Raw genomic sequence first — 21,128 nt, 5'->3', positions numbered from 1 at the left:
AAGGTGAATGTTTCACACAATTCATGACGTACTCATACAGGAATAGTTTTGCATGCCATTTGATATAACTACCTTTACCAGAGAAGATTCACAAAATTACAAAATTTTAATATGTTATAGATAAGACCTTGCTTAACAACTTTTATGGAGAGTGGTTAGTCTAAATTGATTTGTATAAATTGCATTAAATCAAGGAAATAGTGGGAAAAGTCAGTATCAGTAACAAAACAGAGTTGATTAAATGAACGGTTGTTTCACCGAGTCAAAAGGTTTAAAAAATTCTCAAAGTTTTATATGTTGTATCCATGGATGTACTTTAAAACTTCCATGAAGATGAGTCATCCCATTTCAATTTGTGAAAAATCATAGAAAATCAAGAATATGCAAATGTCATGACTGAAACCATTAGAAACATGCAAAAATCGTGAATATTCGTGGCCGCTAGAGTAACCATTTGTGTTCCAAAAATTCTCAAATTAAATTATGTTATAGTTTGAGATGTTGTAACCAACTCTTATGAAGAAGGTTTAGTTCATCTAAGCCCACAAAAAACTACACAAAAATAGAAACTCAGAAGGTTAGGGTCCTCAAAGGGCGACAACACTTTGGGACAACCGCAAATGCTCATGGATGGCAGCTGGTGGCTGGAGTTGACCGTAACAATGGCAGCCGATGGTGAATAGTGACACTCAAAACAGGGCAGCGGTTGGAACGGGGAAAACAGGCTATTTTGTAGGGTTTTGGACGGTCCAAGGCTGAGGGAAAGGTTGACCAGGGTTGGGGTCTTTAGGTTGGCCAGAGGTGGTGCCGACGGCGATTAGACACGGTTAGAGGCGGCTGAGCAGCTGCGGGCAGCTGCGGGCAGAACCGGTGCAGAAACAGGGCACTCGGGTCAGAACAGGGGAGTCCGGCTGGGGCTGTTTCGAGGCTCTATCGGCGGCGATCAACTTCCAATGACTCCAGGGGACGACGAGGGGTCGAGGACGACGGCTTGGGGTGGTTGACGGGCGGCGGATCTAGGCGAAGAAGCTGCAGTAGCGGCCATAGGTCTCAGCGACCAGAACAGGGGATGACGGTCTGTGAGGGCTTCAGATGGATGTTCTGGGTCTTCCTGCAGTGAACGGCGGTCGTGGTGGCGGCTGAGGGTTGGTGGGCACGCGGAGTGGTGGCTGGCGGTAGCTAAAAGCGGCTCGGGGTGGCTGGATGACGGAAAATCGAAGTTGGAGCCAAAATAGAGCAGTCCAGCGTCGGAGCTGTTCCAGGGTTGTCCGGTGACACGCGGCGATCGGAACGACGGTGGAGTGGTAGCAGAGGAACGGAGGAGGCCTGTAGTGGTGGTCGGAGGTGATAGTGGCGCAAAATGAAGAAGAAAGGAGGAGGATAGTGCACGGTGGAGGGGTGTCGTGCGAGTGCAGAGGAGGAGGAGACCAGAGAGAGAGAGAGAGAGAGAGAGAGAGAGAATTGGCAGGTGGGGGATTTGACTGAGGTGGGGCCTACCCATCTCATCAAATTAATTTTTTTTCTCACATGCATAATATCTGAGGGCAATTTTGTAAATTGGCAAAATGAGTATCGGTAGTCATTTGGCTCGATCGACTGAGAATAAAATTTGGATTTTCATGGGCTAGGCTCGGTTCGGACTAGGTCTAGTCGCGAGGATTAAAAATCCTAAATTGCGGCGACTGAGATTTCGAGACCTAATCTAAACCGAACAACAATTCAAGAATCGTCCAAAAATTCGTCCCTTAATTCCTTACGATCCAAAATTTTGTACCGACTGAAATTGAATTTTTATCCTTTTTATTGAATTCAAGCATTTTACAAAAATTGGATTTTTCGAGGTGTCACAATTATGATCCCGCTAACGATGGTATAATTGAAGTTTTATTTGATTGTGACCCCTCGGCCTGACTATCGAAGTTCATAATTTGAAGCCATGACTTTTGGAGTAAATAGACGACCGACCCCGCCTAACCTTTTGAGCCTCTTTTTGGATAGTCTTAAAGAGCCACCCCGAAGTGTGGAGACATACCCGACTACGACTCAGTAGGGTTACTACAATACATATGTTTGGATATCGTATTGACAGTGATGTATTTTGATACCCTATTGTTATGGGTATTTATGTTTGACTATCCTTGTTATTTTATGTGATTGGGAGTTCGTGCGTTTCCGCATGCTCATTGTATTATCGTGGGTCGATAGCGCACCTGGGACGTTATTATTATGACCTGAGGTGATTTGGTAGGGATTTTGCGTACCTGGGGATCCGGAAGTGACATACAATTCATGTCAATTTAATGCAATACTCTGTTTAAGTAACAAACGGACGTTACCGCATTAGATCTAGTTAATCCCATTTACATGTACCCCAGATTATTTTATTCTACAATGAATAAAATAAGACGGGAGGCGATGCGACGGCGATGGCGCAAGGCGGCGGCGGTAATAGGCGATGGTTCGGTGGGGTGGCCGAGAGAGGGATGGGGGAAAAGCGAGAGAAAATATGTAAGGGCGAATAGAGAAGAAGGATTGGTGGATGTTGGAAATGAAGGAACGCTTCTTCTATTTATAGTAGTTTTATAGCTTCTCTTACAAGTTACTTCATTAATACTCTTGCTTTGTTGTCTTAATCGCATTGGTCCATCAAAAAGCCTATCTCCCTTAGGTTCATAGATCGGCTACTTATCACCGTCCTATTGGTCCAAGTTTAAAGTGGATATGCATCCTTATCTTATACATTAAATTTGATAATGACTTGATGCTTTTCTCTTACCATTAGTGCTTAAAAGCGACATTGATCTTATCCTAGCATTAATTACTTGAAAGTGACGTTGATTTAACTAGATCTTGACTTTCTAATATGAATGCATATGTTACATAAAAAAGATATGGCTCATATCCTTTCATTAATTGCATGAAAATGACATTGTTCTTGTCCCTTCATTAATTATATGAAAATGACATTGTTCTTATCTCTTCATTTATTGTATGAAAATGACATTGTTCTTATCTTATCAATTAATGCTTGAAAATGACATTCTTCTTATCTTTTAAAAAGACTTGGTTGACTTAGCATTGACTATTCGGGAGCTATTTCTTCATTTTCTATGTTCTAATGCCAATTTTCGAAAAGTTTCCCCAAATAAATTAAGAAATAATTCCCTTGAGAAATTTCAAAATAACTTTCTAAAAATTAGGAGTAGAACCTTAAAAATTCCTTAAAGAATTTATCTATAAGATTTATTTTACTTTCTAATTATTTCTAATGTAGGAAAATTTGGGATGTCACATTAAATGCATTTGCTAAGAATCTCCTAGCTATACTAGCATTAAAAATAATTTTATGAGCCATTTATAGTAATGTTCTGCTCATCAATTTTGCAACATGTTGTGATTGATTGGTATTCATGCGGTGTCTTATTATGCCTTCCTTCATGCAGAGTTCATTTAACATCTTCAAGCAAAACTCCATGCTTTTGTCAATCCGCTCATGCTTGATCATTTTATCAGTCTCCTTTTCTATCATAGTTGTCAACTGCATGCTCTTGACAACAACATTAAACTTATGCCTAAGCACAAATACCCAAGTCCTCCTCAACTAGCCATCAACGACCGTTAGCATAAATCTAGCACTCTTCTTCGAAGAAAACTACAATTGCCTGCGGACATCCAAGTGAATTAGTTCTGTAATATCTATGGTTTCTCTTACAGTCAAACTAAACTACATTTTTTGCCATTGATCTAAAACACAACACCCGCATACATTCGGGTCATTGTCACATAACCACACCTTGAGGCTTTTATTGCTAATGTGCCTCAAAGACATATACCACAATGTAGGCTCTCGAACGGATGCATCCTATGTCTTCACAAATAAATCTGTCACTATCTCACCTTGAAGCTCATACAAACCATTAGGCTTGATTCTTTTCATTATCACTAAGGCACCTCAAATAATTTTTAGAACTCTGCATTCCAAAGAATACTAACGCGTAGCTGAATCCAAGTTACTCAAGGAAATTAGATTTTTATTCTTCAATTCTAAAACATGCCTCACTACGATCAATGTCCTCATAATACCATCATGCATTCCGATTCTAACATCACCAGCACCTACAATATCGTATTCAACATTGTTCCACAATTGCACTTTACTATTATTCGTGCTCTAATAAATAGTAAACCAGTTCCTATTTGGTATAGCATGAAACGAATAACCATAATCCATAATTTATCCGTCGGACAACAAATCATCAATACTATCCAAATTAGTATCAACTACAAGTGCAACATCATTTATAGACTCAACTTTAATTCCCTTACCCTTCTCATTTTTCAGCTTTAGGCAAGCCCTTCTAAAATGCCCCGTCTTGCTACGGTTTCAATAGACAATACCACCAGTCCTAGGCTGACTACATCTCTTCATGTTTATACTACTTCTACTAGCACGAGTACTAGTTCTTCCTCTCTTTCCACCTCTTAAAGTAGCAGATACGAGGTTCATCGATTCTTTTCTACGGACGTCATCACTCAAAATTAATCTTGAATCCCATCAAACATCAAACTTGTTGACCTAAAAGAATTACTAACAGCGGTAATAGTAGTATTCTAACTATCAGACAATGGGGATAATAGAATCAAATCACATACCTCATCTTCAAAGTTAATATTAACTAAACTCAATTAACTAACGATCACATTGAATTTATTGATATGATTAGCAACTAACACACTTTCGCTCATCTTCAAGTTAAATAGACGTTGTATCAAATAGACCTTATTGATTGCATATGGCTTCTCGTACATGTTGATAGGGCTTTCATCAAACTTGCGGTGGTATTCTTTTTCACAATATTAAATGCAAGGTTACGAGTCAACGTCGCCCGAATAATACCCACCGCTCGTCTATCCAACAATTCTCAGTCCGCTTACTTTATCGACTCTGGTTACTCCCTAGACACGGGTAAGCGCAATTTCATTTGATATAGATAATCTTAAATCTGCATCTTTCAGAAAGCAAAATTCTTCCCATCAAATCTATCGATTTTCACTTTACATTCTGCTATCACCATTAATCCATTTCAACTCAAGCAAGCCTATCTTTGATATCAATTGTTGCGTGAAACAAGCGATTGAACAATAAAATAGAAAGAACACAAAAATAAATTGGACACCAAATTTACGTAGTTCGATCGTAGAGACTTATGTCCCTAGATAGAGCAGCAATGTACTACCATGGATCAAGCGATATAACGGAGATCACAGACCATGCTCAAGTTACTCTAGCACACTTAGTATTTTCCAAGCTCCGATTACGCCAAATAACCTACAAGTGTTTACTCTCAGAGTTGCTCATGAAATAACCTCTGAATCACAAGAAGGAATTCGCAAATTTTACTCACAAGATTTTCAAACACTAGGGATGTAATTCATTAGCAAAACTCATCTTTGATACTTTTCACAAAGAACATCCACTTCTTATAAATAGGAAAAAATTGGATCCAAAATAGGAAGCTTTCCCCTACTAGGAAACCTATTCAAACTAGGAAAACTATTTGCATTAGGAAACTTTCCTTTTCGGGCTCAAATTTGAGACATATTTTTAACAAGTGTGCCTGCACCAATCCGAAGAGCAGAATAGAAAGACATATAAAAGGTATTTTGAAGCTGAGGAATAGGTTTGAAACTCATGATTCCTACAAAAACTACTTACATTGCCATATTTCTCCGGGCCTAAGTATCGGAGGGCAATCTAGGCTATAAGCCCGGACATCCATCCTAACCCGTGTTCGTGGTGGCGGGTCCTATTGGAGGTGGAAGCTTGGTGGATTCTTGAGGACTAGGTCGTGCATAGACACCTGTTACAAAGTCTGTCCCCTTAATATGTAAGTTGTGATTCCTATAGTTGTTTGGCGGCTTAAGTACACCCCAAGTGCCATAAGTTGTGTACGGCGCTCACTTTAGTGCCAAAACTTTCAAATCGATCACTTTAGTGCTAAGTTTTTGTAACTTCAATCACTTCGATGCCAAAACTTTCAAAACGATCACTTTAATGCTAAGTTTTTGTAACTTCGATCACTTAAGTGCCAACTTCTTTTAAAAACGATCACTTTAGTGTCAAATTCACCGAGCCACGTTATCTCAAATATTAATAAAAAATAACACGTGTCGAATTTTCGGCAAGCCATGTCGCCTTTGGCACTAAAGTGATCGTTTTTAAAAGAAGTTGGCACTTAAGTGATCGAAGTTACAAAAACTTAGCACTAAAGTGATCGATTTGAAAGTTTTGGCACTAAAGTGAGCGCCGTACACAACTTATGGCACTTGTGGTGTACTTAAGCCGTTATTTGGCCTACTTTGCACGCCCTTTTCCATTTCAACTTAAGATTTTCATGGATTTGTTCCCCGTCGTGACGAATTCAAACCAGAGAGTAAGATCCAATTTGGCTGCCCCAACCGTTTGAATTCCGATTAGCGTTGGAGAAAACTCAAGAAAACTCCTACACATTCTCTTAAGTGGAAAGGAAATAACTCTCCGAAGGGCTACATGTGGTTGATTTCTCTGCTCCTGGATATGTTGAAACACAAGAATGACAAGTTTTTCCACTTCTCGTCAACAGCGTAGTGAGAAATTAAAAGAAAGCAAACATTAGTGACACTCAAGAGGACAAGAGAAACCCATCATATGACATGATGATCATACTTATTGGGATGTCTTCAAACGTTTTTTGATCCTCCTCCGGGCTTTGTTTACTTCAGCTGAACTTTCTGCCTCACAATCGGTCACGATCGGCTCCTCCCGGGATGTCGATCCCTCGAGGCCTTTGATGCTGCAGATCTTCCGGCACCCGTGGATTTCCAGGACTCTCAACATGATGAGGTTGGACACGTTGGGCAACTTGCTGAGTGATTCACAGTTCTTGAGAGACAATCTCATCAATGATGTCAATTTGGAGAGGCCGTTGAGATGTACTATCGGGCAATGCGACACAACCAGGATCTCTAGGCTTTTTAGTTCTCCAAGCCCTCTAATCTCTTCGACAGGTGAGTTCAAGAGCTGTAGCTCCGACAAGTAAATCAAACTCCCAAGTGTTGGCATACTCGTCGCCGACGTACAAGCTTGGATGGACAATACGGACAACGATGAGGGGAGCCCCGATACTCCTTGAAGATTTGCACCCGTCGGGACGACTTTGTTGAGCTGAGGATTGCATGCGGGGCCGTACTCAAATCCCAAATTGGAGATTTGGGAATGAGACAACTCTAAGCTCTTGAGCTTCGGCAAGCTTATGGTCCCTAGAGACTGGGACGAAGGAGGATCTATTAGCTCCTTGGGCTTTTCATAGCCTAAGCTCAAGTCTTCCAGTTCAACCAAATTCTGGATATCCGGGATCATGCTCATCTTCTTTGAACTTATTCGCAGACAAGTCAAACTCGAGGGAAGCACGGGTAGTGTTTCAAGGTTGTTGCAAGCAAGTAAATTGAGGGTCTGGAGATGGCTTAGCAACTGGATTGACTCTGGTAGGCTCGAAACACAAGTATATCCTAGCATCAAAATTTTCAGGAATTCTAGATTCTTAATGTTACTAGGTATGCTTCCCTCCAAACTCCTACAGTGGGAGGCATGGATCTCTTCAAGCTTCCTTAGCTCGCCAATGACACTAGGAAACTTTCTCACATGACACCGTTCCAGCTTAAGAACTCTCAGTAGGTGCAAGTTACTTGTGGAGTCGGGCAGTTCCACAATAAGCGTCCCTGATACGTCCAACTCCACCAATGAGTATCCTAATTCACCTAAAGATTCTGGAAGTTTCTGTATCTCCCGGCAGTCCCTCAACGACAACCGTTCTAGTTTCTCCAAACTTCCGATTGAATTGGGGAGTTCGATGATCTTCGCATTGTCCAGCAAGAGCATCGAAAGAGCTTCTGTAGGGAAACTGATTGGCAGGTAAGTTAGTGAATAGCAATTGGAGGCACTTACAGTTTCGAGTTTCTTCATTCTAGCTATCGATTCCGGGATTTCTTGTATTGAAGTGCCATCAATGAGAAGTTCTTTCAGCGCTTCCATGTTACCCATTTCTAGCGGCAACTCACTAAGATTGCTGCAGGATTTCAAATTCAAGGAAACCAAGGATTTTAGATCACAGATTGAATGGTGTATCTCGACCAATTGAGCACAGCGCTCGAGAATCAGCATCTCCAACTGCGGGTAACTGGAGAAGTCGGGAGTCATCAGCATTTCATTACACCCCGTGAGGTTCAAAACTTTCAATTGCCGCATCTGCAATCCAAAATAGAATATATTTCAGACAAGGTCAATTCCTGAGGATGAAACGAAAAAATGAAACATTTTCCATGTCACCTCAATTTGACTCCAACCCTCCCAGTCTTGAGTGACCTTGCTCCATGATAAATCAAGAATCACCAATTTCTCCAAATGCAAGTTCATGGCTTCAAAGGTCGTGGGGCACCCTCGCCAATCGAGCCACCTTAAATTGGAAAGTAGATTGCTGAAATCTCCCCGGATATTTGCATTGTCCAGTTTAAGGAACCTCAGCTCGGACAGGCTTTGAAATTCTTCACTTGTGAAATAATCGCCTGAGCCATTGTCGTACTTAAGACAGAGGGCTTTAACCATTTTCGTTGCCTATAGATTGAAAGAAGGAAAGATAATTGAATTGTAGGGCAGTTGAAATATGGCATACATTATTCCAAAACAATGATATTTTACCTGTTTGTTCCTTAGGGTACGGAGGGCATCCTCGTGATTCCACAGCCTGCTGCGCCTTCCTGGGTTCGCTCGGTCTTCATTACGGACAATTTCTAGACCAACGTCTCTCAATAGATCATACACCAACAGCTCGTTGTTCTCTCCGATTTTCACCAGGGACGTGAGAAGGAGACTCTCAATACCACTACGAGGATGAAAACCGCAGTCCTCCCACATATAGAAGGGAATTCTCTGGTCTTTTCCTAAAAAGAAACAAGCTATGTCGAGAAATATATCTTTAGTCCCTTGATTTAGATCTGTATAGCTAGTCATCAACACCTTGTGGAGCATACGGGCTGGAATTTCCTTTAGTTGACGCAACGTCTCATCCCATGTTTCTTTCTGTTTTCTGTAGAGATATGAGCCTAGAACCTCAATTACTAAAGGGACCCCGTCAATTCGGGAAACAATCTGCTTCGACAGATCTTCATAGCCCTGACGGGGAGAACTTTCCCCGAAAGCATGTCGGCAGAAGAGACAAAGGGATGGATCGAACTCCATAGGTCCAACTCTATAAGTCCCAAACATTTCAGGGATATCACGAAGAAGTTCGGCGTTTCTGGTGGTTACAATTATCCTGCTTCTCGAACCAAACCAGCTTAGCTTCCCAGCAAATGCTTCGAGCTGAGGCCTCCCATGGATATCATCAAGCACGATGAGAACTCTCATACTGCGAAACCTATGTTTGATATTGTGAATACCTTCTTCTACGGAGCCCATGCTCATGGGCCTTTGCTTTAGCAGGTCAGAAATCAGTTGGCTTTGCAGATGCTCCAAGGGCTCAGTTTTCGATACCTCCCCGATGTTTCCCAGATAGCTACACCCTTCAAACAGAGGATATAGCTGGCTGTAAATGAACTTTGCAAGAGTTGTTTTCCCGATCCCCGCATTGCCATGTATTCCGACCATTCGGACCTCATTGCCGCGTATTGCAACTGCTTGTCCGTCACGATAGTCGACGTCAAGCCTCGTCATCATCTTGCGGAGTTGATTATCGATTCCGACCGGCATGGAAGTACCAACTAGTTCAGCATTCTTCAGCTGCCGAGTGACATACAAGACGACCTCGGATATAAGCCTGCCATCCCTAATAATCAAAATGCACGATCATGAGAAATTAAAGAAAGAAATAATGAGAAAGGCAAAAGAATGAAGAAGCAGAATACTGAAGTTTGAGTAACAATTCGTGACCCACGAGTACAAAGACACATGAGACAAGTCATGTACAATTATGATGAATAGAATCAATGGCAATACAGTTAGTTTTGGCCCGAAAGTAACCGGCGCGATCCTCCTAAAGTCTCAAATGCTCCATTATTCACCAAGATAATCTACAACAGCGTGATGGTTCACGCTGAATTTAAAAGGAGGTAAAAGGAAATGAAAGTAGAGTAGAGTTACTGGTCGCTCGTGGGGTCCAGATGATAGCCCTTCAACTGTCCGATACGATGGAGGGCGGACTTCCAGGGGGTGAGGAGCTTGCGATCGATCCCCCTTTTTTTGTGGTTCACGAAGGAACCAATGTCGGAGGGGTCGACGCCATAGAATATGGGAATGACGGTATGGTTCATGTTGTCCCTGCACTCCAGCATCTTGACCAGCCCCATGAGGCAGCTCTCGCTGGAAGCGTAGTCCGGCGAGATGATCGGTATTGATATCTTTGACTGTTCAATCGCTTCAACTAGCGTGGGGTCGATTCCCTTGTCTGCCCCCGCCACCTTTTCGTCTCTAAACACGCTCATCCCTGCGTTGGATAAGCCGGCGAGAAGGCCATTCGTGAAATGCCTACTCGTATCCGTTCCTCTAAAACTCAAGACCACGTCGTCGTACCGTGACCGCACAGAGGATGCGGACGCCGATAGTGATGATTGAAAATTGCTGAAGGCCATTGCCAAGAGTTGGAGAAATTTCCTGCAAGCTACTTGTGTGTGTCTCTCTCTCTTCTTTTTCTCTCCCTCTTAACTCGTGTACCAGAGTGATATGAAGGCGTAGCAAAGCCCCTCGGCTCGATCTTCATTTTAATAGACCTCGACCAGCATACAGCAGGGGTCGTCGACTTGTAGTTGGTTCCGGTTGGATAAATAAGCAAGCTTAATGGCATCAATAGATTCAAGGATGGGCACTTGATTTGCGGTTAAAACAAAGATGAAAAAAGCTTCTGTCACTACAGGCCAAAATATTGGGTTCATTTACAATATATATGTGGACCTAATACCCACAAAAAAAAAAAAACCACTTTAACACCTGTCCAAATTATATCCAATTTGACCAAAAAAAATATATCCAATTTTTTTATCTGGTAAAAAACCCTCAGCTTTTACTATTGCTGCATTTCTACCTGCCTAATAGCAAAAAAATCTCAGCTATAGCATTAGGTCCTAATTATATCGAAAGCATTATTTTGTTAGTAAAAGGATACCTAGAGTGTCAACATTTGTGTACGGCATTGTCTTTAATTCTAATATTTTTTTTTTTTGCACAGCCCTCGCCGTTGTAACTTCTTTTTTTTTTAGCTTATTTTTAGTTTGATTTTAACTTTTAAAAAAATTCAACTTATTTTTAAGTTTAAAAGTGCACATGGATGCCACATGGCCTAATTTCTTTTTTTAAAAAAATTACCACGTAATGTCAAAAATTTTAAAAAATGACACGTAATTAGTTGGCTGGAATCTCTCACCATTAGCACTAAATTGATCTTTTTTCTCCGATTTGGCACATATAAAAAGAATAAATATTGGCATCAAAGTGGGAGCCATACACAAATATTGTCACTCTATGTATCTTTTTGCCTTTTTTTTTTCTTTTAAAAAACCTCAAATTTTTAGTTGTCTCAATTCTATCACGCTTAACCTTCTATCTACAATTCGTTTAGTTAATCCTATGTGGCATTTCCACGTCGTAAATGAATTATATCTTAGCAAAGTTAACATGAAAAAATCCTCCAAATTCTTTTATGTTGTTCCCTTCCCCTACATATTACCGAGAGATATAGGCCACACAAGATGGTGCATTTCGGATTCTCCCTAGCACTCAATAGCCCAAAGAATGGCTAGACATGGAGATCTAATTATTCGAACAAAGGATCTCAAATCTTGTTGTCCCAAAAACATGTTCTTTCCGAATTTCAGAGATTCATCGTTAAGTTCGGCGAGAAAATTAAAAAACCGCATAGGATTGATTAACGATGATTATAGACGAAAGGCCGACGGTAATAGAATTGGGACAAAAGTATGTCGCGACCCTCTTCTCTGCGGGCGAGAGTTAACGAGCCAATCCCTCTTTTTATATGCAAGACCCCGGTTGTCGGCGGGATCTTTCGGGACCGCGGGTCTCTCCCAAGACCCATTACTCGAATCGCGATGTCGGGTAAAATTTTTATCGTAATCGACCTTAGTGCGGTCGGGTGGCATGTGTGATGTGTACATGCAATTGGAGTCGCCACCGATCGATTTATTGGAAGGTACGATTGGAAAATCTTACCGAGCGGTTGGGAGAAACCGTTCGGTTCTGCGAAAATAAGAGATTTTTGGGTCCGGGGACTTGGTTACGCCGAGATTTTCATCGACACCCTTTGGGTTACCGATGTCAAGTGTTTTTCTAACCTACGGATTCATGCATATGTAATATCGGGTGAGGTAGGCCCTAACGGTTCTAGGTATTTATGCGGATGGGGATTTTCTACTCTAACAATCACAATCAGAATTTAAAAGCACAACCAACATAATTGCAAGCAATCAAATCAATCAATCAAGGCTCGATAAATCTAAAAATGGCCCTATCGGCCCACACAAAAGTCAAATTTGGGTTCCGGGGATGGTTCGGAAAAATTTGGGGCGGAAGGCCCATAAGGGTAGAATGGTCATTTTTGGGGTTTAGGACCCGAAAATCACAAAATTTCGATTTGGCCAGTTGAATGTGGCCATTTCCCATTTTTTGTGATTTTTCAGAATTTTTCTAATTTTTCTAATTTTTTGAATTTTTATTTATTTTCTAAAAAAATGGAAATTTTCCGGATCGATACAGATCGACCCTCGAAGTCTCGAAAATTTTTGATCCAGACTTTATGAGTCCCGAATCAATCTAGAAATTTTTAGAAATTTTTTTTGTGAAAATCTAGAAATTTTTGTGAATTTTCTATGAATTTTTACAATTTTTTAGATTTTTTGGAAATTTCTTTTTATTTTTTTATTAATTTTTTATTAATATTCTGGACCGGGTTAAACCGGTCAACCCGGTCTAAACCCATTTACGAACCGCTCTACGTACAAACAACATCGTACGTATTTAATACGTATATTTTTTTGATTTTCCGAATTAATACCCTAATATTCGAATATATGAAAAATAATGGACGGCCGAGATTGGCTCTGGAATCGATCTCGGCCGTTCGTCCCTTACTAGACAAAACGGCGCCGTGCCGGACTCGCTCTATAAAACGACGCCGCATTTAAATGTTGAATGGACGGCCACGATATAAACTAAAACTTGATCCGAGCCGTTCACCTCAACTAAGCCTAAACGACACCGTATGACTTAAAAAGATGGACGATCGCGATTAAAACTAAGAACCAATCCGAACCGTTCATTCCTTCTGGCTAAAACGGCGCCGCTTCACTTATGACTCTCAACAAATGAGATTGACTTTGAACCTAATCTGGACCGTCCAATCTTCCTCTAGCTAAAATGACGCCGCACACCCAAGACTAAACGGCACCATTTTGATTTTTTTTATTTTCTATCTAATATATCTAATATCCGAAAATAAGAAAATACTAATCCAACGGCCCTAAATCAAATCCGTCGAATTATCCTAGCCGTTAGATCTGTGCCGAGTCGGCTCACTCGCGCCAACGGCCGAGCCGACTCAGCACGAGTTGGACCAATCACCATGCGACACCTAAGCCCTTTGACTCGTTTGACTCGCCACGTCGGTCGTCTTCAACCTCTCGACGACAACAGAACGGATGGCCGAGGCTTCCCGGTGATGATCTAACGGTGAAACCTTGATGAAATCACATGAAACTAACGTCAATCGACTCGCCTCTCTTCCTAGATCAACATATCCTAAAATCACGGCATTTTATCCATGGAATCACGAGCGACAAGCTTCGCACAGTATCGACATCGCATAGTTCAATCATGTAATACAGAGCATAACAATCAAATCCAAGCTTGAGACATGCTTAAATCGAGTTCAGAATACTCACCTCGGGCTCCGATCAAGCCCGGAGTTGCCAGATTTTCATGACCGAAGTCCGACCAGGCCGAGGTATGTCGAAGGTTTAACTCGAGGTAATCAGGCAAAATCAATGCAGAAGAAGGATGCGATCGTGGTCGGGGAGGGATAAGAAGCAAAAGGCACATGACAATTTCAAGAATTGAACAAGAAAACACTAGATGCCATGATCGCATAGTACACAAGCTCGAAGTTCGACTTACCAGTTCTTGATGTTGCAAGTTGATCCAGACGGCGCGATCGCTTCCTTAGAGTGAATGCGAGCTTACGGACTTGGTTTTACGGTTTGAGGTGGCCTGAATTGGCCGGACGAGCCTCTCACGGTCAAGGTCCGGCGAAGCGGTGACGATGCTCGCGAGAGCTTCTCTCTCTTCCTCTCCCTCTTTCTCTCTCTATCCCGGTATGTATGCGAGCACGAATGAGCCTCTCTTTCGCTCCGGAACCTTCTCAACTATTTATACCCAACTTTGAATCTTGGCACGCACGGGTGTGAGCTAGCCGAGCCAATTCACGTGCGTTCACGTGCCAATTGGCTCGCCGGACGGTGACGGAATCGTTAAGATTCCGTCCAAGGCCGTTTGATGTCCGTTGAGTCCAAAACGAGCGTGAATTGCATTTGGTTTTGAAATTGTTGACTTTTTTTATCGTCGAGGCTTTGACCGGCGATTCCGCCGTGTTCCGGCGGCCATTGGCCGTGCCGCCGGTGGCAATTGACGCGCCTTGGTCCGAGGATCAAAAACCCCACCTTAATTGATTCAATTAGGCATGAATTGAACTCCAATTTGGTTGTTGAATTTCAGCTCGCAAACCTGCAAAATGCCCAACCTTATTGAAGACGACGACACTGTTCGGGACCGGTTCGGTCTGTCCGACCGGCGATCAGCCCGGGCCGAACCGGTTCGAACAGTGTTCCTTGTACAATTTTCGAAATTAATCAAAATTGGTTGGGAATTTTTGCAATTGAACCTCAAAATTGGACTTAGGGGCCTGGATATTGCCTAGAAATACAATTTTTCCCAAAATTTCTTATCAATTTGCACAAAAGCCCCAAAATTTTCAATTTGCCCAAATTGGGGAAAAGTTCAATTGAGTGTCAATTCGATCAAATTGGACCATGAGACCCATTCCAATCGATTTAGAATGCATGAAAACCTACGGGGACAGTCCAATTTTGCAGAGAAAGTCCCCCAATTAAAAGTAATTTTAAAAATTGAGAAATTGAGGGACTAAATTGCAAAGAATTTTGGGGGTTTTGCTAAATTCATGCAATTCGTGCAATTGAGGGTGCAATTAATCAAATTGAAGCTCAAAGGGACTGAAATTGAATGCCAAGACACAAAATGTGCAAAAATCGCAAATAAAAAGACTCAATTGGTATTTTTTATGGAAATTCAACTCTAGGCATTGTGAAGGAACACCTAAAATTGAACTCTATTTTCAATTTTTTATGAGCTCAATATGAAAAGGGAATTAAAATAAAAATATTGGACATTTTTGTGTATTTTTTTGACCTCAAGAAGTATTTTTTATGAATTTTCTAATATTTTTCTATTTTCCGAAAATATTAAAAAATACGAAAAATATGAAAAATTATTTTTTGTTCAAAATTGGTTCCTTATGCTTGGCCAAGGCTTCCAATGTTGATTTTTTAATTTTTTGATTTTTTGTGAATTTTTGAGAATTTTTAGAAAATAAAATGAAAAGAAAAATGATTAAAAATCAGTTGTCAACAATTGCCCCTCTTTGAAAGTAATCTCGATTAGAGGTTGCTTTCAAAAACAAGGTGACACCTGGATCCTTAATCGACTCTGTTGGGGAGAAATCTAAAGAAAACTAGTCTTAACATTCAATTGCCTTACCTTTGCCATTTAAAGCTTTGACTCAGTGGGGATTATTTCAACTGATGCTCATTTTATATGAAAGAGAGATAAGAAGAGGGAGACTTACTTGTAACTCACCTGTCTGTGTTCCGAGATTTGTTGATCCGAGGTTGAGAAAATGATTGAATAGAATTACCTTTGAATAGTGTGGCGAGATTTTGTGATGATCGGCGTCCGTCCGGTGTCGAACGGTGGTTTGAATATTTGGAAGGGAGGTTCACCCTTGTAACAAAGGGATTTCACCTATTCAAAATGGGTTTGACTATCCACTGGGGATTCATCATTTAAAAAGCAGATTGGTTTTCCTCTAGGAAGGTACTCACCGTCCGGAAGAGAGGTTCACTCTTGTAACAAAGGGGTTTCACCTATTTAAAATGAGGTTGGCTATCCTCTAGGAAGGGACTCACCATTTAAAAATCAGATTGGTTTTCCTTTAGGAAGGTACTCACCGTCTAGAAGAGAGGTTCACCCTTGTAACAAAGGGGTTTCACCTATTTAAAATGGGTTTGGCTATCCTCTAGGAATGGACTCACCATTTAAAAAGCATATCGGTTTTCCTCTAGGAAGGTACTCACTGTCTGGAAGGGAGGTTCACCCTTGTAACAAAGGGGTTTCACCTATTTAAAATGGGTTTGGCTATCCTCTAGGAAGGGACTCACCATTTAAAAAGCAAATCGGTTTTCCTCTAGGAAGGTACTCACCGTTTGGAAGGGAGGTTCACCCTTGTATCAAAGGGGTTTCATCTATTTCAAAGAGGAGGATGCCATATGAGGACCTAGGTTTACTAGTGCACCTGCAGAAGCTCAAACCCTATTTCAAATTTTCAAAGGAGAGGGTGCCATCCGAGGACCTAGGTTTACTAGTGCACCTGCAGAAGCTCAAACCTTATTTCAAATTTTTAAAGGAGAGGGTGCCATATGAGGACCTAGGTTTACTAGTGCACCTGCAGAAGCTCAAACCCTATTTCAAATTTTCAAAGGAGATGGTGTCATCTGAGGACCTAGGTTTACTAGTGCACCTGCAGAAGCTCAAACCCTATTTCAAATTTTCAAAGGAGAGGGTGCCATCCGAGGACCTAGGTTGACTAGTGTACTTACAGAAGCTCAAATCCTATTTCAAATTTTCAAAGGAGAGGGTGCCATCCGAGGACCTAGGTTGACTAGTGTACCTACAGAAGCTCAAACCCTATTTCAAATTTTCAAAGGAGAGGGTGTCATCCGAGGACCTAGGTTGACTAGTGTACCTACGAAAGCTCAAACCCTATTTCAAATTTTCAAAGGAGAGGGTGCCATCCGAGGACGTAGGTTGACTAGTGTACCTACGTAAGCTCAAACCCTATTTCAAATTTTCAAAAGAGAGGGTGCCATCTGAGGACCTAGGTTGACTAGTATACTTACAGAAGCTCAGACCCTATTTCAAATTTTCAAAGGAGAGGGTGCCATCCGAGGACCTAGGTTGACTAGTGTACCTACAGAAGCTCGGACCCTATTTCAAATTTTCAAAGGAGAGGGTGTCATCCGAGGACCTTGGTTGACTAGTGTACCTACGAAGCTCGAGACCCTATTTCAAATTTTCAAAGGAGAGGGTGCCATCCGAGGACCTAGGTTGACTAGTGTACCTACAAAAGCTCAAATCCTATTTCAAAATTTCAAAGGGGATCCGAGGACTTGGGGATACCGGAAGACCCGCAGAGAATCCAAGTTAGTCAAATCTTTAAAATGTAACTTTTCCGAGGATTTGGGGTCACCAGAGAACCCGTAGAAAGTTCAATCAAAAATCATTAGAATAACAATTTCAATTTCTGGAGAGAAACTTAAGAATTCCAAACAAATTTTCAAAGTATAATTGTGAATGAAATATGTCCAATCACAAGTTCGGACCTCTACTGGGGATGGATTTTGAATGACACATCCCGAGTGTTCTGCAAAAATGTTGTTTTAAAAGTTTTTCAAAAGGGTTTTCCTTCATCAAAGAGGGCTTCTCACCATTTTGGGAAGGCTTTTTCTTGAAAATCAAATCCTCACACGTAAAACCTAACCTTGAGATTTCGGAATCATTCGAGATGCATACAATCCGACTAATCAGAGAAGGCATTTTAAAAGGGACCGTAATTCAGGCCAGGTCAAAGGCTTATTAAAGGGTATTCATTTTTTTTGGCTTAGAAATGAACATTGATTAAAAACCGCTTCGGGTCTACAAGTCAAGAACCCCGAAGTTATGATAAAACAGGATTGTACTTACCTCTTTAAGCGGTAGCTTCCCGTGCGATTTCTTGCATCAACCTGAGACACCTCTAGATCGGAAAATTTTTGGTGACAGGTTGTATCTTGGTTTAAGGTGGGCTTTTTGAGAAAGGCCATATTTTCAAAAGAGGGATGAACTTGGGTGATCATCTTGATATTTAAACCAGCATTCATTTGCTTTTGAGGAATTTTCATGATCGCCTTTCTTCAGCTTCTTTTGAGGATTTTCCTTCTTTCATCTTGATTTTCAAACTTTGCCCCTTTTTCGGGATGCTTTTTTTATGGGCTTTGGCCTTGCTTTTACCAGGTACTTTGCTTTTTCTAGCCCTTTCATTTCTTGCCATTTTTTGTATTAACCGGCTCTTTTCAAGACCAGGATCGAAAATTCTTCCGATTATGCTTCTTGAATTATTGCTGGTAATTCCTTTGTTTTGCCCCAATGTGGGGAGGTGATCACCAATAAGGGTTTAGAAATGAATATTAAAGGCTCAAATTGGCTCTTCAAAGGGTAAGTGTTTGGGGGTATAGAAATGAAATGCTTTTCTTCACTTTGAGGTGTTCCAAGTTTCTACTAGAAATCACCTGAAGCTATCACAAAAAGATTGATGCAGGTTATCATAATAAAATCTTACCTTGATCTTTTCTCCGAGGAATCATCCAATAAACCTCCAAATATGCCCCAGTGTGGGGTGGTTCTTAATAGGGTTATATCCAGAAAATTCTCCCTTTTGGTCCAGAGTGGCTAACAAGGGATATATAAATGTGTGTTGACACCTAAATTTTGATTTTTAGAAAATCATTCATAAAAATGAGAGTTATTCATAATTCTCACAAAAAATAAATTTTCATGCATTGCATATTTAATTTTCGTCATGTCGGGTAGGTCCGGGAGATGAATCAATTGAGCATGATTCCAACGGACGACCGAGTTAAAATCGACCCGAAAGTTATTAGGGAGGGTGCGAATTTTTTTTACTATGATTTTGGACTTAAAACAGCCCGTTTGAGATCTTAAAATTGCAAAAAGGCCTTAATTAATTACCCATTTTATTAGTTAAGGTCTAGATGAGTCCGGAATTACAAACGAGCCCATAAAACATTGAAAAATAGCCCATTTCTCCCTCCTCATTCATTTGGCCGAAAATTGTAAGAGTCTAAGTCTAATAGGACTCCTCAAGATCAGAATTTTGGATCTAACGATCGATATCTAATTGGAGCTTTTGATCCGACGGTTTAAACCCTACAACTCAGCCCTAGTTTTCTCTATAAATACATCTTATGCCTAGGGTTAAGGGGGTCGGCAAAATTTTTTCTGCTCACATACTTAGAATTCGCGTGAGGTAGGCTAGAGAAAGAGAAGGAGCTCAACAATTCCAAAAGGCTAAAACGACGTTGTTGTGAGTCCGATCCCGTTGCTCTGCTGGCTTCTGCTCAACCTCATGACGTGCGGCTGTTCAATTCAAAAATATCTGTTGCTGTCCAAGGATAATACGCTGCTGTTTGGGTTTATTTCGCTGCTGTCCAGTGGATTTTTTCGCATCAAATTAGCTCGAGTTTCGTCCAACGAATCAAGGTAACTCTCGCGCACTTTTAGGGTTGAAATAAGCATGTTTTCTGGGTGATTTGTTTGCTGTTTTAATGTTGTTTCTGTTACTATGGCATGCTGTTTGGTTTGAAAATATTTGCTTTCGCATGCTCTGTGACAACTAATTCATGCAGGAATTTACGGGAGCTAAAAGGCGAGTCTTTGATTGTTTTTAGATGCTGTTCTCCACGTGATTCATGCTGTTTTTGATGCTGTTTCCATGTGCATGTTTGATTCAAGGCAAAAAAAAAAAAAAAAAAACGCCTGCGTTCGTTGTTTTCATGATCACTAATCTGTCACGTTTTTGATAGAATCGAAATTGCTGCTTTGTGTTGTTGTCATGCATTGTTTGCACGTTTTTTTTAGTTGTTTTGCATGTTCCATGTCCTCTAGACGGAGCTCAAACGTTTTGTTATGTTATTATGCATAGATTCAGTCGGATTGTTTTGAAATTGTTCATCAAATTCGTGCAAATTGCCATGCTTGGGCTGGAAATTATTTGTTTGATTTGAATGTTTGTGGACGAGGGGAATTTTCGGATATCTGTTTGTTTGGATTGATAGATGCCGAATTGAAGTATATCCCTTGTTTTTCGGATTTGTCCCTAATCTAATTTGGAAAATTCGAAAATTCGAAAAATAAAATCTTGCAGAGTAAGATCACATTGGCTTTTGAGGCAGTCATATCTTGTAGAATATTGATATATTTTCGGAATATTCAAATAACTCAAGATCCAATCTAATTTTTTTAGATATTGAGCGCATCTTTAAAATTCGAGAAATTATATGATATACTTTGAAAAATTTCAGAATATAATCTTTCCAATTTTTAAAAGATATGAAATCCTTTGTGGATAGGAGCTTATCTCCTTGAAAATTTCAGAATCCCTTAAGGATTTTAAAAAATTCAATAAATATTTGCACATCTTTAAACAAACGTGCCTGTAATATATGCTCCCCTTGTGCCTTGTCCCGTCGGAAAATTAAATCACACGCCTTAGCCATGATCTCGTGGAATGGGATGGTGATTTAAATATAGAAATTCGTATTCTGCCCTTTGGCAAGAAGGGATGTTGTATTTCTATATATTATCCGCATACTGGCTCGAATCTTCGAGGATGTAGCGGATAAAATCTCGCTCTGACCCGGATCTTCAGGAATGAGAAGATTTATCGAAAAATCGGATTTAAAGGTATATTATGGGCATTTTTGTTTAATCTTGTTTGTCGCGACCCTCCGGAAATTTCCTTCCGGGGCGAGTAAGGGTTAACGAGCCGATCCTACTCTTTTATGACCCCGGTTGTCGGCGGGGTAATTTTTTAGGATCGCGGGTCTCTCCCAAGACCCATTACTCGAATCGCGATGTCGGGTAGAATTTATCAAATATCGAAATTGACCTTGTGTGGTCGGGT

At 40.8% G+C, this 21,128-nt stretch overlaps 1 protein-coding gene across 1 annotated transcript; it reads right to left on the bottom strand.

Moving 5' to 3' along the window:
- Nucleotides 1–943: 943 nt before the first annotated feature.
- Nucleotides 944–10,662, bottom strand: LOC115752416 (disease resistance protein RPV1-like). Its single transcript, XM_030690591.2, has 5 exons — nt 10,175–10,662; nt 8,735–9,860; nt 8,366–8,650; nt 6,727–8,284; nt 944–1,326 (listed from the first exon to the last, which is right to left on the bottom strand). Exons 1-5 carry the CDS (start codon nt 10,660–10,662, stop codon nt 944–946), a joined length of 3,840 nt encoding a protein of 1,279 aa, XP_030546451.2.
- Between the last annotated feature and the right edge of the window lie 10,466 nt (nt 10,663–21,128).

This window comes from Rhodamnia argentea, chromosome 3 (assembly GCF_020921035.1).
Source record: "Rhodamnia argentea isolate NSW1041297 chromosome 3, ASM2092103v1, whole genome shotgun sequence".
In the NCBI taxonomy this organism is placed as follows: Eukaryota; Viridiplantae; Streptophyta; class Magnoliopsida; order Myrtales; family Myrtaceae; genus Rhodamnia; species Rhodamnia argentea.
Note: the sequence above shows the minus strand (reverse complement) of the source record. Positions and strands in the feature narration are given on the sequence as shown.

Excerpts from the sequence above, each read along its gene's own strand:
- LOC115752416 (XM_030690591.2), bottom strand. The coding sequence starts at position 10,662 with ATGGCCTTCAGCAATTTTCAATCATCACTATCGGCGTCCGCATCCTCT. Across the intron at positions 9,861-10,174 it reads CTGGACCCCACGAGCGACCA|GGATGGCAGGCTTATATCCG; the intron begins GTAACTCTACTC and ends TTTGATTATTAG. Across the intron at positions 1,327-6,726 it reads CCGGAGGAGGATCAAAAAAC|GCCTCCTCCGTTCCTCTGCT; the intron begins GTTTGAAGACAT and ends CCACCACTACAG.